The sequence below is a fragment of the Octopus sinensis genome, linkage group LG8 (assembly GCF_006345805.1).
Source record: "Octopus sinensis linkage group LG8, ASM634580v1, whole genome shotgun sequence".
In the NCBI taxonomy this organism is placed as follows: domain Eukaryota; kingdom Metazoa; phylum Mollusca; class Cephalopoda; order Octopoda; family Octopodidae; genus Octopus; species Octopus sinensis.
This window is the reverse complement of record NC_043004.1, coordinates 106848072-106867579: the sequence shown is the minus strand read 5'-3', so window position 1 is coordinate 106867579 and position 19508 is coordinate 106848072. Positions and strand designations below refer to the sequence as shown.

The window sequence follows — 19508 nt, the reverse complement described above, 5'->3', positions numbered from 1 at the left end:
CACATCCACTTACCAAGTGGGTCACAATTTCCACACTCTTTCCACAGAATCTGCATTTCTGGGTGTCAGAAGTTTTATAGATGTTATACTTCACTGAATTGGTGGCGAGAGCCTGGTCTTGTGCAGCAATGATCAGGCTTTTGGTGGTACACTTCAAATCACCTCGCTCAAGCCATGCCCATGATGCTGTATTATCCTTAACATCCTGTGTATTCCTTTCAAACTGTCCATGCATTCTCATTTCAAGAAGGTCTTCTTTTCCTTTCTTCTCAGCTCTTTGGTTAAACTCTTCCTTGCCTGTCATTTCATCTGTATTTACACCCATATCTTTCATGGCAAATTGCAGCAGGGCTTCATCACTATTTATCAAATACTCAACAAACATTCTCCTTTCACTCCTTATACAATAGTCTATACTAATTCTTTGCATATATAGTCTGTTTACATTTGCTTTAGGGTGTAGCATCCCATACAGTGTCATCAACTTTCTCATCCTTCTATCCAGTGTTAATATTTCCTCCTTAGTCCATCATCATCATCATCATCATCATCATCATGATAATCCTTTTAACATTATATTGCTTTCTCAATGCTTCTACTCTGTGTTACAACTCTTGCAATGTTTTTAACCATCTGGCCATCATTCCCTTCGATTATTGCATTTTCCCAGATATCACCTTTCCAATGTATTCCTCTTTAGGGGCTATTGCATTTTCTATATACTGTGATTTGAAGGAGATTTGACTACTCTTTCTAGAAGATTGAGCTACCTCAAGAAGAGGCTTGTTCTTTGGTTCCTGTGATCATCCTTTTTTGCTTATATACAGTTTCTTCCTTCTCGAGCCATGCCTGGCTCATAGGGCCGGTTTCCCGGTTTCCTTGGCATATAGGTTCCCCACCTGGACAGGACGCCGGTCCATCACAGGTGTGATGCAAGATGCAGGAGGAAAAAGTGAGAGATAGTTGTGGTGAAAGAGTCAGCAGAAGTTTGCCATTACTTTCTGCTGGAGCGCGTGGAGCTTAGGTGTTTCGCTCATAAACACACACATCGCCCGGTCTGAGATTCGAACCCGCGATCCCTCAACTGCAAGTCCACTGCTCTAACCACTAGGCCATGTGCCTCCACATTGATTATATATAGAGCAGGTCTTAAAGATGGTAGAGACTTTGTTGAAAAGAATTTAGTTGTATTTAAACAAACTGAGGAGAAATTACTTAAAAATTCCACTGTGATCTATACACACCTATTATATGAATTAGTGATGTTATATATATTTAGCCATAAGTAAAATCGCTGTCATCCATCCATCCATCCATACAGGTTTGTCCTTTACAGGTGCTGGTGCCACATAAAATACACTCATGCCGCTGCTGCTAAGCAGATCCGTGCTGGTAGCACGTAATACACACCCAGTACACTCTATAAAATGGTTAGCATTAGGAAGAGCATCCAGCCATAGAAATTATGCCACAACAGACCATTGGAGTCTGGACAGCTCTTTGGCCGGCCAGCTCCTGTCAAACCATCCGACCCATGCCAGTATGGAAAATGGATGTTAAACAATGATGATGATGGTGAGGGCTATATTAATCTATGACTAAAGACGGGATCATTCACATTCTTTGTATACTATTCTTTATTCTTTTACTTGTTTCAGTCATTTGACTGTGGCCATGCTGAAGCACCACCTTTAGTTGAACAAATTGACCTCAGGACTTACTCATTGTAAGCCTAGTACTTATTCTATCGGTCTCTTTTGCCGAACCGCTAACGTTATAGGGACGTAAACACATAAACATCGTTTGTAAAGCGATGGGGGGGGGGACAAACACAGATACACATACAAATACACACACACACAATATACAACGGGCTTCTTTCAGTTTCCATCTACTAAATCCACTCACAAGACTTTGGTTGGCCCAAGGCTATAGTAGAAGACACCTGCCCAAGATGTCACATAGTGGGACTGAACCCAGAACCATGTGGTTGGGAAGCAAGCTACTTACCACACAGCCACTCATGTGCCTGTATACTTTTATTACATTTCACTGCCTTTTCCATTTCTTTCCCCCCCATCTTTTATGTAAATCCCCTCACAAATTGTAGTCTGTCCTCATGAGGTCCTTTTCACCCAAACCCCTATGTCTAAGAAAGAAATTATTATAGAAACAAAGCTCAAGTTTGGTCTTATTCCTGGTAAGATTTACGTGGGTAGTGGGTTACTACCTGTAACCTTAGGTATCCACACATTTTTTTGGCAGTCTTTCAAGTGCTTAGAACCCTCCTAATAATCCTTGCTGTCCCTAAGAAGCAAGCTATCTGTAGAAGCTCTACCGGACATTCTATTTCAATCGCCTTCAGTCATTTGTCTACATCTTGGCTTACTGTTCCCAACGAACCAATTATTAGAGGCACAACCTTTGCCATTTGCGTGCTGCAAATTCTTCCTATTTCAAATTTTAAAGGATTGTACATTTTTTTGTTTTTCTTCCTCTTTCTTTATGATCCTGGAATCAAATGGGTATGATAGGTTGATAAGTAAGCAACTTTGCTTTTCTTTATCTATGATTGTAATACCTGGTCTATTATTTTCTGACTTCTTGTCCATTTGAAGAGGAAAGTCCCACAAAAAGTTAATATTATTATTATGATTATTGTTGTTGTTAAGGCAGCGAGCTAGCAGAATTGTTGGCAAAAGGTGGCCAGCTGGCAGAAACGTTAGCATGCCATGTGAAATGCTTAGCAGTATTTCGTCTGCCATTACGTTCTGAGTTCAAATTCCACCGAGGTTGACTTTGCCTTTTATCCTTTCGGGGTCGATTAAATAAGTACCAGTTACACACTGGGTTCGATATAGTCGACTTAATCTCCTTGTCTGTCTTTGTTTGTCCCCTCTATGTTTAGCCCCTTGTGGGCAATAAATAAATCAGAATTGTTGGCATGCTGGACAAAATGCTTAGTGGTATTTCACTCATCACACAGGCGGTGAGCTGGCAGAGACGTTAGCACGCTGGGCGAAATGCTTTGTGGTATTTCGTCCGCCGCTGCGTTCTGAGTTCAAATTCCGCCAAGGACGACTTTGCCTTTCATCTTTTCGGGGTCGATAAATTAAGTACCAGTGACGCACTGGGGTCGATGTAATCGACTTAATCCGTTTGTCTGTCCTTGTTTGTCCCCTCTGTGTTTAGCTCCTTGTGGGTAGTAAAGAAATAGGTATTCCAGTCATCACTGTATTCTGAGTTCAAATTCCACCAAGGTTAACTTTACCTATCAGGGTTGATAAATTAAGTACCAGTTGAGTACTGGGGGCGATGTAATTGACTGTCTCCCACCCCCAAATTCAGGCCTTGTGCCTATAATAGAAAGGATTATAATTATTATTGTTGTTGTTATTGTTATTTTTATTTTTATTCAGACTCATCAACCTACGATAAAGTCTCAATTTATGTGAAACAAAGCCTAGACGGGGACAAGCTTTCAGTGACCACCAGGTTTCCAGACATGCAGGATATATCCTTCAACTTAGAACTTAACAAACATAGAACAAAGCAAATTCATAAAGTAAACTTCGACATGACACTCACTGTTCTCCGAATAAAAGAAATATTAGGAATTCACTTCAAAGTAAGTTGTAAAATAGAATGGTTTCCTGTGCTAATCCCAAATGTTTGTGCATGTGTATGTGAGGATAGGCTTTATTCATTACATAAAACAATCCCAAATATATTACTCATACTTATCTTACTCAAGAAGACCTGCCCACCACAACAGAGTTGAAATCCTGAAACCAAGGTTCCATATAAAAAGCATTTGTGTGGGTGCTGGTGCCATGTAAAAAGCACCTAGTACACTCTGTAAAGGGATTGGTGTTAGGAAGGGCATCCAACTATAAAAACCCAAACCAAAACAGACTATATAACTTGGTATGGTCCCTGATTTTGTCAGTTCCTGTCAAGCCATCCACCCCATGCCAGCATGAAAAATGGACGTTAAATGTTGATGATGATGGTGATGATGTCAACCCTCAATTAATGAGAGGCTAAGTGAAGGCACATTATCTAGTGGTTAGGGTGTTGCACTGGTGACCCGTTCAAGAGATCTTGGTTACTTATACAGCATGGAAACCTCATTCACCAAAGTCCTTTTTAAATGAAGTAGATTTGTCAATATCTTAATTGTGGATAGAAGTTAGGTTTAACTGGATTGAGTGATGTGCCTTACTTTAGGTTCATAACCAACAATAAAGTTGAAACTTTAAATCAGTGAAAGCACAATCATCACTCGTCAGTCATAACTATTTCCAATGAGTCGTGTTGTTTGGTGCATGAGAGAAAACTATAAAGAGCAATTGAGTGATTCAAAAGAGGAACTAGTGTGAACCATATCCTGCATCTGTGGATGGAACAACATTCTTGCTAGATGGAGAGTTACCAGTTTGGGGAACCGAATGGTAGATATAGCCATAATAGCTATGAGATGTACCTGGGAAAATGTAAGTGGAAAGGGAACAAAGAATGATATCAAGTAATTAGATGAAAAGCACCAGGTATATTTTGCTGGATGGGAATCCAAAAGTACGAGGTTTTATCTTCTACTTGTTTCAGTCATTGGATTGTGGCCATGCTGAAGCATCACCTTGATGTAAAGCATTTTTGATGTAGCCAAATGTTTTGAAAAATGCTATTGTCTTTGGGTGGGTTCAAACCACCAACTTTCTGGTTAATAACCAAATGTGTTAACCAATTGTACTGACAATATTACATGATTAGAGAAGGCAGCAACCTGGCAGAACCATCAGCAAAATGCTTAGTGGTATTTCATTCATCCTTACATTCTGTGTTCAAATTGCACCAAGGTTGACCTTGCCATTCATCCTTTCGAATAAAATAAGCATCAGGTAATTGTTGGGAGATCAAAGTAATCGACTTGCTCCCTCCTCCGAATTTGCTGGCCTTGTGACAAAATTTGAAATCAGCATTACATGATTAGGGATGTGGTGAATTTTCCAAATTGTGAAACAGTATGTCAGTGTTAATGAGGACATTGTTGATAAACGTGTTTATGTGGTTGGTAGTGGCACTCCTGTGTTCACTGATGCTGTAAAGGAAGAAGTAGTTAACAGACTCCATTATCCAGGTGATCTAATCAGGAGTGGAGGTGGGTGTTGTGAAAGAATAGTTTCCCAGAGTTAAGAACAGAGTTTCAATGGGCATCAGAAGAGTACAGCACCATGTCAATAGGTAAGACTGTGCTGACTGGGACATAAGATGCATATGAAGAAGAAAAGTTGGGTGAAGAAGGATTGGGAAAAAGAGATGGCAAAGAAATGCAATTATTGGTTGGATGCTGTTTTGGGGTACACTCATCAAACACATAGCAGTAAGGAAAAATGAATGTAAAATGATAATAATTTTGGTGATGATGATTCTAATTCTAATTTACACTGTTTTCTTGCTTCTTTACAGGGAATAAATTCTAACAATAAAATGTTTGCCAATCTTAGGCTCAGTTTAATGGAAGTCATTTCTGAAACCACCTTTGAACTTTCTGAAGTTAGCACAAAAACTGTTTGGCTTTTTAACACAAAATACCATTGGTTTGTATCATTTTACTTATTTACAAAACCTTGTTTTATTCATTTTGGGCTCAAGATGCATGTTCAGCAGTGGTGGTGGTGGTGGTGGTGGTGGTGCAATACCTGGCACTGGCTCCCGTGGTTTCTGATCTTAACTGATCGGAAGTGTTATCATGTACATTGTTTTGTCTTGGTATAAAAGATGGGCTACAGCAAATATTCTGCTCAATACCACAGATTTGCTTGTCATTGTTTGACCTTAACCAGTTGACTTTGTCCCTTAGTGACTGACGATATGTGCATCTCTGATCATGAACTGGAGTTGTTAGGAAGCATCACAGCCATGAGTTGAGAGGAATTCTTTGGGGTTTGAATAATTCACCTCTGGAAACAGGAGTGTTTTGTTAAACATCCTTAAACAACCCTTATTCAGTGACCTTTTCAGTGGGATGGGCTACTCGACCTGAAGAAAAGTCTAACTAGACCCCCACCTGCAAGGTCATGCACTGTTTATCTTGATATGACATCACCATATCACACACATATGGTTGTGATGCATGTGCTCGGTGTACCCTTACCAGATGGATAGTCATGATGGGTACATTAAGCTTCATATATTTGTACTCCAGTGTCACTTTGATGGTATGCACTGCTCTCCCACTCAATAATAATAATAATAATGTCAAGATCGATGAAATATGTACCAGTTGTGTACTGGGGTCAATGTAATTGACTATCCCCCTCCCCCATAATTTCAGACATTGTGCCTGTATTTGAAAAGATGATTATTATTGTTATTATTATTAAAGTGGCAAGCTGGCAGAATCATTAGCATGCTGGGTGAAAGGCTTAGTAGTGCTGCATCTGAGTTCAAATTCTGCCGGGGTCAACTTTGCCTTTCATTCTTTTGAGATCAATAAAATAAGTACTAATCAAGCATTGGGGTCAGTGTAATTGACTAACCCCTTTTTCCCAATATTTCAGGCTTTGTGCCAATAATAGAAAGGATTATTATTATTAAGGCATTGAGCTGGTAGAATGGTTAGCATGAGCATGAAAATGCTTAGCAATATTTCATCCCTCTTTACATTCTGGGTCCAGATTCTACCGAGGTCACCCTTCACTTTCCTCTGTTTATTCATTTGCTTATCTATTCATTTTAAAGAATTCTATTTCTATATCTTTTGCTATATCCTTATTTTTGTTTAATTAATTAATTAATTAACCAACTAACTAAGAAGGTGAGAAATGATAAGCCACCAAATTAAGTATCATATGCAGCTCTATGTTCAGGTTTCAAATTCTACAGTGGGTGATCCACAAAAAAAAATTCCCAATCAAATACTAGAGTTAATCCAGTCAAGCGACAACTCAACCTTTTGATATTATTAGAAGTCATTATTCTTTTCTACTCTAGGCACAGGGCCCAACATTTTTGGGGAGGGGGCCAGTCAATTAGATCGACCCTAATACACAACTGGTACTTAATTTATCAACCTTGAAAGGATGAAAGGCAAAGTCGACCTCAGCGGAATTTGAACTCAGAGCATAAAGACAGATGAAATACCACTAAGCATTTTGCCCAGCGTGCTAACATTTCTGCCAGCTCGCCGCCTTAAGAAATGTAATATGTTCTTTTCTACTCCAGGCACAAGGCCCGAAATTTTTGGGGAGGGGGCCAGTTAATTTGATCATTCTCATTATGCAACTGGTACTTAATTTATCGAGCCTGAAAGGAGGAAAGGCAAAGCTGACCTTGGTGGAATTTGAACTCAGAACGTAAAGACAGACGAAATACCGCTAAGCATTTTGCCCTGCATGCTAATGTTTCTGCCTCCCTCGCCACCTTATATTAGAAGTCATTATTATTTATTAACTTATAGGATTTTTTTGTCAAAACTCTCCTTATTTTTCTTTCTGTTTTTCTGTTTCAAAAGCCCTCCCGGTTATCCCATTTTGTATCAGTTCCACATTGACCCAGTAAAAGCTGGCAAGGACAATGATGTTACCCATGTGAAGTTCCTTATGGAGAGAACTAGAAACAAAAATAACAATAAATGGATAGCTGTCAGAAAATTAAAGTTTCATTATCCTGGTAAGTAAAATGACTTAGATTTAGCAAGTAATCTGAGAGATAAGGATGGTACTATACAGTACTTCCAATCAAGGCTGGATTAAGACCCATCGAGGCCCTAAGCACTTAAAAGATTTTGGTGCCCCCATAAAAGATTATGTAATTCAAAATATGAACAATAGCAAACCATACAATAAATGTTCATTTTTCAAATTGAAACAAAATAGTAAGAAGGAAAATAATTTTTGCATATTTCCACTTATTTCCATTTATATTTGAAAAGTTTCCTCCTACATTTTTGAATTGCAAAGTCTTTGATCAGATCCTCAAAATTAATCTTAGGTAACACATCTGCTTCTATACTTAGTAGAAATAAGGCATCCCGAATAATTATTTTAGCAAGTTTAAAGTGATTTCTTTTGTGTTGTAAACCATTTACCATTTCTATGGTGCCTCCTCCTACCATTGGTGCTCTTAGCACATGCTTATTTTGCTTAATAGTTAACCCAGTGCTGCTTCCAATAGAGGTGGGCTTAGGAAAGGAAAGCAGAATAGTTATTGGCAAACTGCAGTGTGTTTGTGTGTAGTGGAGATGCGTGGCTTAGTGGTTAGGGTGTTGGACTCATGATTGTAAGATTGCGGTTTCAATTCCTGGACCAGGCAGAACATTTCATGTTGCTCCAGTCCACACAGCTGGCAAAAATGGGTAACCCCGTGACAGATTGGCGTCCCATCCAGGTGGGAAATATATGCCACTGAAACTGGGACACCAGCCCTTATGAGCCTGGCATGGATCAAGAAGGAAACAGTTATTTTTATATATAAGTATGTATGTATATATATATATATATGTGTATATCATCATCATCATCGTTTAACGTCCGTTCTCCATGCTAGCATGGGTTGGACGGTTCGACTGGGGTTCTGGGAAGCCAGAAGGCTGCACCAGGCTCCAGTCTAATCTGGCAATGTTTCTACAGCTGGATGCCCTTCCTAACGCCAACCACTCTGTGAGTGTAGTGGGTGATTTTTACGTGCCACCTGTACAGGTGCCAGGCGAGGCTGGCAACGGCCACGGTCAGATTGGTGTATTTTATGTGCCACCGGCACGGAAGCCAGTCGAGGCGGTGCTGGCATCGGCCACGAGTCGGATAGTGCTTTTTACGTACCACCAGACCAGGGATCCTGGCTGGTTCAATTCGATTTCGATTTCGCTTGCCCCAACATGTCTTCACAAACAAAGGGGGTTGGCATGGGTGCCTGTCGTACGGTCGCATTGGAGTATTTTACGTGCCACGGCCACGAGTCGGATATATATATATATATATATATATATATATATATATATATAATCAAAATAAGCAACAAGGATATCCAGGGTAGTGTAGTACAATCGTTTCATGCTACTTCATTTCATTAAACAATGTAAGTATTACATCAGTTTTAAAATGTAGAGCAATCTTCAGCCACATATAGAATTTTTTAATTAAATGGACAATGTACATTTTTATACTTATTTCATTTGCCAACATTACAAAGAGGGTAGATATATAGACAGAGAGGTTAATTTTATTATCAAGAACATGGTAGTAGAAGGTCCTTCTCCATCTGTAGATTTTTTATCACTGAGTTCACTTTGTTATTTAGATTTATCAATGGGGAAGAGGTTTCTACATGTGGTTCAATGGAGACAAACAAGAATTTTTTCTATTTATAGATAGAGGAAGGGGTAAAGCCATAGATCATTCCCATTATGAGAATTTATTGAACCAAATTAAGTAAACAAGGGAATAGGATTTGTTTATTCAACTTCATTAACTGATTACATAATTCCTATGATCTTGTCATATATTTAATTTTATATTTGTATGTATGTATGTATGAGAATTTAGGTATGTATGAATTTAGGCATATATATATATATATATATATATATATATATATATATATATATATATATACGGGTTTACATGGAATTTTTTGTATAATATATAAATAAATAAATGGAGTTTAACGCAGGTATAATTCAAATACTTTTACTTCTGACACATGTTTCGAAGATTTCACTGATATTATTTCTTCACTTCCCTGAAGAGAAGATTACATTGTTTTACACCATGTATTCCTTTGGAATAATATCAGTGAAATCTTTGAAACATGTGTCAGAAGTAAAAGTATTTGAATTAACCTGCGTTAAGCTCCATTTATATATATATATATATATATATCTACCTAGGTTTAATGATTATTCATGGTTTTAAATATTTCTAACTACAGGTCATGATTATACATATCTGAGTCACATGAATGAAGCAAACAATAAAGGAAAGCTGACCGGTAATATTACCTGGGATCATGATTGGGGCCAGGTAATAAATTCCATTCTTTTATTATATAAAACATGTAAGTTGTTTGTTATTATTGTAAATCTGAATGCAGTGAACTGGCAGAATCGTTAGCATGCCGGGGGAAATGCTTAGCAGTATTTCATCCGTCTTCTAGCTTTGAGTTCAAATTCTGCCGAGGTCGACTTTGCTGTTTATTCTTTCAGGGTTGACAAAATAAATACCAGTTGAGTACTGGGGTCGATGTAAGCGACTATTCCCCCATCCCCTAAATGTCAAGCCTTCTGTCTATACTCTTTTACTTGTTTCAGTCATTTGACTGCAGCCATGCTGGAGCACCCCCTTTAGTCGAGCAAATCGACCCCGGGACTTATTCTTTGTAAGCCCAGTACTTTTTCTATCGGTCCCTTTTGCCGAACTGCTAAGTGACAGGGACATAAACACACCAGCATTGGTTGTCAAGCAATGCTAGGGGGACAAACACAGACACACAAACATACACACACATACATATATACATATATACGACAGGCTTCTTTGAGTTTCCGTCTACCAAGTCCACTCACAAGGCTTTGGTCGGCCCAAGGCTATAGTAGAAGACACTTGCTCAAGATGCCATGCAGTGGGACTGAACCCATAACCATGTGGTTGTTAAGCAAGCTACTTTCCACACAGCCACTCCTGCACCTATAGTAGAAAAGTTATTGATGTAAATCTGTATATTTTTTGCAACCTGCTTCTGTAACATTCCCACATCCACTGCCCTTGTGGCAATAACAAAGAATGCATTATTGAGATCAGTTGTAGCGGTGTGGTAAGAAGTTTGCTTCCCAACCACATGGTTCCTGGTTCAGTCCCACTGTGTGGCACCTTGGGCAAGTATCTTCTACTATAGACTCAGGCTGACCAAATTTTGTGAGTAGATTATGTAGAGGGAAACTGAAAGAAGCTTGCCATGAATAAATGTGTATGTGTATGTGTGAATGTGTTTTTGTGTCTGTGTTTGTCCCCCACCACTGCTTGACAACTGGTGTTGGTGTGTTTACATCCCTGTAACTTAGTGACTTGGCAAAAAAGACCAATAGAATTAATACCAGGCTTTAAAAAAAATAAGTACTGTGGTTGATTTGTTGAACTAAAATTCCTTAAGGTGGTGCCCCAGCATGGCCACAGTCTAATGACTGAAACAAGTAAAAGATAAAAGATAAAGATTACACCAATGATGATGCAGATAAGAAAATAGCCATAACGATGACGATGACAGAGAAATCATAAAAAATATATCTTTTGTACAAGCAACACCCAATGGACGATTCATTCATTCAAAGGTAAAACAAATGCAATGAGAGAAAATATAGGTGTAACATTTTACTTCCGAAAGTGATGAAGTCTCCAGCCAAGGTAGTGAGCCACACCAAGGGAAGATCCATTTTCTATAGATTCATCTGTCGTAGAGACTAGAGGATGTAACATCTGACTCTAGTCTGAACCAGAAAATGTTTGGTCAGTGGTTTGGTCAGCGGTGTCAGTGCTACATGAAAGGCACCTGTACCAGGGCCATGTAAAAAGTACCTGTGTCAGTGCCACATAACAGCACTGGTGCTGGTGCCATGTAATAGAACTGGTACTGGTGTCACATAAGAAGCACACCATACACTCTGTAAAGTGGTTGGTTCTAATAAGGACACCCAGCTGTAGAGACCATGACTCTGAGTTTGATCAAATAAACATCAACCACAAACTGGTGGTGATTTAGTCCTCTGGTCCCTCACCAAAATCTGTAGCCTTTTACATTATACCATTGATATTTTCATGTTAAATAGCCACTAGGCTGGCAGAATCATTTGCAAACTGGACAAAATTCTAAGTGGCATTTCATCATCTCGGCATTTTGAGTTCAAATACCATTGAGGTCAACTTTGCCTTTCATCCTTTGAGGGTTGATAAAATAAGTACCAGTTGAGCACTGGAGTCAGTGTGGTTGACTTGCTCCATCCCCTCAAATTTCAAGCCTTGAGATACCATATAAAGAATAATATAATGTTAAATAATGACAAAACTTGTAGAAAAATCATTCAAAACTGTTTTGTAGAACTATTCTCTCCTACTCACTTCTACTCTATTCATGCATTCAAGGGTCACCAGGCACCTCTGTCTCTTCGCAGCCCATACCGATCCTTCTTTCTCTCCCTTACTAAATATGAGTAACCACAGGTGCAGGCATAGCAGTATGGTATGCAGCTTGCTTCTCAACCATAGTTCTAGGCTTGGTTCCACTGCATGGCACCTTGGACAAGAGTCTCCTGCAATAGCCATAAGCTGACAAAAGCCTTGTGAGTGGATTTTGAATGCTAGAGATAGCAGTGATTCCATCTCATCACCAGTAGGGATTATATATGTATATATATATATATTAAAGTAATAAAGTTAATTTCAGGTCATAGAGTGACCAATGGTTTGGCATCCACGAAGGCTGTAGTTTCATGGATGTCTCATCAGACTCTAGTCTGAAGACAAATTTAACTCTTCACCTCAGACTAGCATCTGATGAGTTGTCCATGAAGCCACAGCCTTCAAGGATGCAAAACTATTGGTCATTCTATGACCAGACATTAACTTTACTACTTTAACACTTTACTGCTCTATACTTTAGAGTATGCTTCGGTTTAGGATATATGATTACATTGACAATATATATATGTATATATAGTTACTGTGAGAGAAACTCTCATATTGGCTTCTGGTGCAAAATGCACTCTTGTTTATATTGGTAGCAGGAAGAGAAATCCCCACCACCTCCAGCACTGAGCCCACTAGATCACTTGATTTCAACCTTCCTTGGTCTTGTCAGTGATGGATGTTTGAATGCTAGAGATAGCAGCGATTCCATCTCTTCACCAGTAGGAATTATAAAATATGAACCTGTCAAGCACTAATAGGATTTTGATTATCTGCAACTTCCTTACACCACTAAAAAGAAATGAAAAATTAAAAGAGAGAGAGAAAGAGAGAGAGAGAGAGAGAAAAACAGAGAGAGAGAGAGAGAGAGAGAGAGAGAGAGAGAGAGAGAGAGAGAGAGAGAGAGAGAGAGAGAGAGAGAGAGAGAGAGAGAGAGAGAGAGAGAGAGAGAGAGAGAGAGAGAGAGAGAGAGAGAGAGAGAGAAACTCATCATACCTTTGTCAGAAATTGTTACTTTAAATTTATGCAAATATTTTTATTTGATTCTTTTCAGGAATATCTGGAAATGACTGGTGATATGGTCGTCACAACCCCATCTCCAGACACAAAAGCGGAACTGTATAAATTGGTTTACAGACATAGAAAGGATGACACTACATTGGCAGTGAAATTCAAGAAAGTGACCAGCCCTCTAAAATTTTTGGCAAATTATGAAGTTGATTACAACAAACGTTCAAGTGTAAGATGCTGACTTTCTTTTATGCAAATTAATATATTAAATCATATAAGGCAACAAGCTGGCAGGATCATTGGCATGTGAGGCAACATGCTTAGTGGTATCTTGTCTGTCTCTATGTTCTGATTTCAAATTCCACCAAGGCCAGCTTTGCCTTTCGTCCTTTCGGGTTGATAAATTAATACCAGTTGTGCACTGGGGGTTGTTGTAATCAGCTTACCCTCTCCTTCAAACTTTCTGGCCTTGTGCCAAAATTTGAAACCGACATATTAAATAATATACATTCATATGCATATACATATATGCAGAGCTGGGTGTAAGTCCATTAATCTGTTAATCGTTAATTAACGAAGTTAACATTTTTGTTAATGATATAACTTTTAAGTTAACTTTGAAAATAATTATCAGACTAATTAACTTCCATTACATTTAGCCAAAACTTTCATAAAAACTGGTGTTTAATAGTTTCTATTGTTTTCAGATTGTCTTAGCATATTTAATATTGTATGTGTCATTCTTTCAGCCCCAATATAATGCCACTTGTCATTATAAATAACTTGTAGGACCTCATTTGGCCCTGCCTGGATTTGAAACCAAATTCACCTGCTTGTTGCTTGCAAAGACAGCAGGAAATTTCTTTGTCCAGTCAAAAGGGAACAGTGATTGATGTCCCCCTACCCACCCACCTTTCTTTTCCAGAAACAAGTGGCTTGTGGTGGGTTTCAAGGTCAGACACATTGAATGCACCTGAAAAAAAATCTGTGAAAAAAAATTATTCCACACCGAGGTACGAAATATTTACCAAAAGAACAAAATCTTGTACCAATTATACCTGTATTTTAATTAATTCAAATTAATGTACCTCATCTTCAAAAGTGGCAAAATTTTTGTTGGTTGCCATCTGGGATAATTTTAGTAACAAATCAAACAAAATTTCAATTTCAGCTTTCATCCATATTGACATTGCTTTTACTTTTAATTAAATTTACCTGCCCATAAAAGTCAAATTTACTCAGTAAGATCAGCTAAAGTCACATAACTATAAACCAGTAGTATATAAAGTACTCACTGACAAAACTTTAAATCTGTATGTAAAATATTTACAAAGTTACAAGCAATTATTGTGGACACCTCTCTTGAACCTGAATAATTCAAGATAATGTGAGCAAATAAGCATTACATTTGACAAATCAATATTAATACTAAAGATATTTTTAGGTGTTTTTTTCTTACACATACACATAACATAGCCTCGTTCAGTTAGGACTACATGTATGTTACTTTAATATCATCATTCCATAAAATTTGTTTATGGGGAGAAAAATATTGAAAAATATCAATAGATGTGTGAGTGAGAAAAAAAACGAGGAGGGAGGTTTTGGGATGTGCTAGAAACAACAGCCACAGCTCCCTTAAATCACACATTTTCCTCTGAAATCATTAACAATTATTTTTTAAACGGAAAATGTTTCTCTCGCGGGTTTTAAGTGCATAGTGAAAAAAAAATGGCCAAAATCGTTTCGGACTGGGGTGGTGAGGTGATGGCAGGAATGGAAAAAAATTTCAAAATTTTTTCTTTTCCCATCTCTCTGAAGACTTTGGCGAAGAACATTTGAAAAAATCCCCGTCAAAACGGAGAAATTCCAACTTATGTGGGCCATCTGATCCAAAAATCCGTTTTCTAGAAACTCCTCCTTCCAAACATTTTGACTACAAATTTCTTTGTAATCATAATCTACATGGTTTGAAAGGTATTGGTATAAAATTCCATTAAAAAATACATATTTTCCAGTAAGTTATGAGGGAAAATTTGTCGGGTCCTGTGATTTTTCCGAAACTCCTCTCCCCAACCCCTCAGAAAATTTTTTACAACAAATCTTTACATATACTCAATCTGCAGGATATAAGCGATTATTTGGTGAAAGTTTCCTTAAAAAGTATCCATTTTTCTGGAAATCGTGAAGCAACAAAGTCGATAAGGTATTAAACTGTAGTTATGCCTTTTTTCAATAACAGTTAACATTAAGGGATCAATGTTAACTTCCGTTACATTTTCAAAAATTAACGGATCAACGATTAACGAAGTTGAGTTTTTGGTTAACGGATTAACGATGTTAACTTTATGATTTATGGTGCCCATCTCTGCATATATGCATACAGTCAGCCAGCCAACCAGACACACACACACACACACACATACATACTTACATACATATAATGTATAGCTTAGAAGTTCCCATCAAAAAAATAAAATCAAGGATTTGATTGCTCTACACATCTTAAGCAAATCTCTCTCTATATAAAGCTGATGTTGTCTGCGTATGGCAGGTTTGGTAGCCTTCAACTAACACTATTTCCTCCGAGACTCTGCGGCGCAAGTTGACCAAAATTGAGAGTATGATAGAAGAAGGTTTGCTCTTCCTTCTGTAGAAGAAAAAAATTCAAATCCGACCATGTTAACACCAAAAATTAATTACATCAAAAAGGTGCTTTTTTTTTCTATGAAAATCCCTATTTTTTTACTGCTGTGTCGCCATTTTTCGGTGTATTTCAACAAGAAAAATGTTCCCTTGAAGAGAATAACAGGCTACATTTTTTTACTTTTCAAAAATTCCAGTATTTTCTAAAACCAAGCTCTGAGCTGTACTTTGTGGGTTGAAACTAGAAAGATGGAAACTGTAGAGAAGCCTGTCAGATGAATTGTACTTTGATGTCCAAAATGCAGCTGGGTCATACTGTCGTGTGAGAATCACATAGAGTACAAATGTTTTTGGTGTACTCAGTCACTTACAGACTAATAAGCCTTGTGGTTTAATTGCTCGAATAACTGAACACCCGTGGTTTGAATTCTGAAGGAGATCCATTGTATTAGTTATCAATCCAATTAGGAAGGTATAAATTTGAAGGTGGTGGCCATATAATTTTCAGTCTTAAACTTCGACTTCTTTGTCTTCCAAGAGACATAACTCTTTTTAGAACAAACTCCCTGTAGCACTGGGTTGTTTCCCCTGGATTTGAAACTCTTTACTCTTTTACTTGTTTCAGTCATTTGACTGCGGCCATGCTGGAGCACCACCTTTAGTCGAGCAACCGCTAAGTGACGAGGACACTAGCATCGGTTGTCAAGCTATACTAGGGGGACAAACACAGACACACAAACACACACACATACATATACATATATATATATACATATATACGACAGGCTTCTTTCAGTTTCCGTCTACCAAATCCACTCACAAGGCATTGGTCGGCCCGGGGCTATAGCAGAAGACACTTGACCAAAGTGCCACGCAGTGGGACTGAACCCGGAACCATGTGGTTGGTTAGCAAGCTACTTACTACACAGCCACTCTTTTTTTTTTTTAATGCGTTGAAGAAAAAGGATGGGAAAATGCGTAGCTTATTGGTTAGGAGTGTTGTACTGATGATCGTAAGATTGCGGTTTCAATTCCTGGACCGAGCAATGCGTTGTGCTCTTGCGAAAAACACTTCATTTTACATTACTTAAGTTCACTAAGCTGGCACAAATGAGAAAAATCTATGATGGACCTGTGTGTTGTTTAGGGGTGGAATATATATGCCCCAGAATCTGGGAAACTGGCCCTATGAACTTATTGCCTAGGGAAGGATTTTTGATCCTTCGAAGATAAAAATTTTACACACACACACACACAGACACACACACACAGACACACACACACATGAAAGTCTATTAGGATTACTTAATACAGTTTTCTTAAGAAATATTATGACATCTTTTATGAGGATGTTACTAACCTTTTTGGGGACGAAGCTTTTTTCTAGTATGTGAGCGCTTTTATTAAACCTTTTCAAACACACAGGCTCTTAAAGAGGAAGTTATTTTTGCAGTTTTTATCCTTGGACTGATTCTTATACATATATAATACCAATATTGAATATATGGATTCATATATATGATATTCTTTGCTTTGGAGTGAACCAGTGAACTTGGGTGTTTGACATCCCTTTGAAGGATTTAGATCCATACTTCTATATAAAGAAAAGAGGGAAAGGGAACAAAGAAAGAAAGAAGAATTGTAATAAAACACATATATATATGTATGTGTGTGTGTGTGTATTTATATCATGCATTTTGTAAAATGTATATATGTATATATATTTATATATCACACACACATCCATACGTACATAAATTCATATATATGTATATATACACACATACACATATGTATGTATGTATTGTATGTATGTATGTATGTAAGCAATGTAAAAAATTCCAGACACACAGATCCTGAGGACAGCTGATATCTTGAGTATTGAGGCGGTGGTACACAAGCACCAGTTGCGTTGGACTGGACACCTTATTAGAATGGAGGATAGAAGGATTCCTAAGCAGATGCTCTATGGAGAACTTGTGATGGAAGGAGACTCCGGCAGAAACCAAGGCTGCGATTTAAGGACTGTGTCAAGTCCTCGTTAAAGGCCTTTGATATGCAGGACACTGACTAGGAGAACAATGCCTGTCAGCGCCACAGATGGAGGAAGCAGGTTAAGGAGGGGATCGACACTTTTGAGAGAGCACGTATCCAGCATGAAGAACTTAAGTGAGCTGCACGAAAGCGCACGCCTCGTATAGTGAATGGGGAAAGCTTGGTCTACAATGTTTGCAGTCGTGTATGCTTGTCAAGAGCAGGGCTTATGAGCCACCAACAGAGCCACAAATGCAAAATATAAGTTAGTCCTAGAGCGCACAATGTTCCTGAAGGTCGGCAATGGTCTTCCTCGGTCATGAGTGGACGGCCATCATGTATGTATGTATGTATGTATGTATGTATGTATGTATGTATGTATGTATGCATGTATGTATGTGTGTGTGTATGTATATGAAGGTATGGCCTAATGTTTAGGGTGTTGCACTCACAATTGCTAGATTGTGGGTTTGATTCCTGAATCAGGTAGCACATTGTATTCTTGAGCAAAACACTTCATTTCTTATTGCCTTGCAATCATTTTGACATCTAACATGCAGAAAACTATACAGGCAGGGTCAGCCTGATGGCGGGTAGTCAGCTAATATATGGGACATGCATTTAATGACTATAAACAAATCATTTGTGCAGATCATTCAACAAAAACTGAACACTTAGATGTGATCTTTGACAAGAGATTCTATCACATATGATGATGAAGATAATGATATACCAGAATTATAAGAGATAAGTAGATCAACATATAAACAGAGATAAAAGAAAAAAATTATTGTACTCAAAATTGTTAGTTTACTTATAAAACTATGAAATAAGTATGAAAGCAATTAAAGAATATTAACAAAAATTATATTTTGAACATTTGATAAATTAAATGAGGTAGAAGAAGAGAAGATGAAGCAGTGGCAATATGAGTGGAGGATGGTAGGGGTGAACAAAGAGGGACTTAAATTTTCATCCAAAATCTTACAAGTTATGTGATACAAGATGTAAAATTTCAACTAAATTCATTTGGTTTCCAGGTAAAGAGTTTAGTCATAACAATGTCCTACCTCTTATATTTAACTTCACTTCAAGAAATGTCTGTGGTTCTGAATAAGCAAATTTCACCTTGGATCATGGGTCTGTTAATTATTATTATTATTATTATTCATCATTCACAATGGGCTTCTCCTTTCTCTCCTAGAGTGAGATCTCTGTTGAATGTGAAGTTTCTACTCTCAGTGGAGACTGTGACAACAATCAATAACATAAGACAGCTGTCACTGAGTCTGTGGAGGAGGTCATTAGAGATGAACATATGTCAGTAACCATCAAAACAAACATTTATAGGATTACTATCAAAGCTACAAATCATTCTTTTCTCAGCCAATCAGTTACCTTTTATAGAAAAAAAACAACTAATGTGACAGGTAACACCATTAAAAAAATGACATCACACACACATACACACACACACACACACACACACACACACACACACACACACACATACAAACAAACATACATACATACACATACATACATACATACATGCATACATACATACAAACATACATACATACATACATACATACATACATACATACACATGCAAACATACATACATACACATACATACAT

At 37.8% G+C, this 19508-nt stretch overlaps 1 protein-coding gene across 1 annotated transcript in view; it reads left to right on the top strand.

Moving 5' to 3' along the window:
* LOC115214893 overlaps positions 1–19508 on the top strand; it is a 142568-nt gene that overhangs the window by 82821 nt on the left and 40239 nt on the right. Inside the window, exons 20-24 of the mRNA XM_029783924.2 lie at positions 3420–3628; positions 5470–5600; positions 7517–7674; positions 9931–10022; positions 13231–13416. Of these exons, the coding sequence (XP_029639784.1) occupies positions 3420–3628; positions 5470–5600; positions 7517–7674; positions 9931–10022; positions 13231–13416 (776 nt within the window). The remainder of the gene's footprint in view (positions 1–3419; positions 3629–5469; positions 5601–7516; positions 7675–9930; positions 10023–13230; positions 13417–19508) is intronic.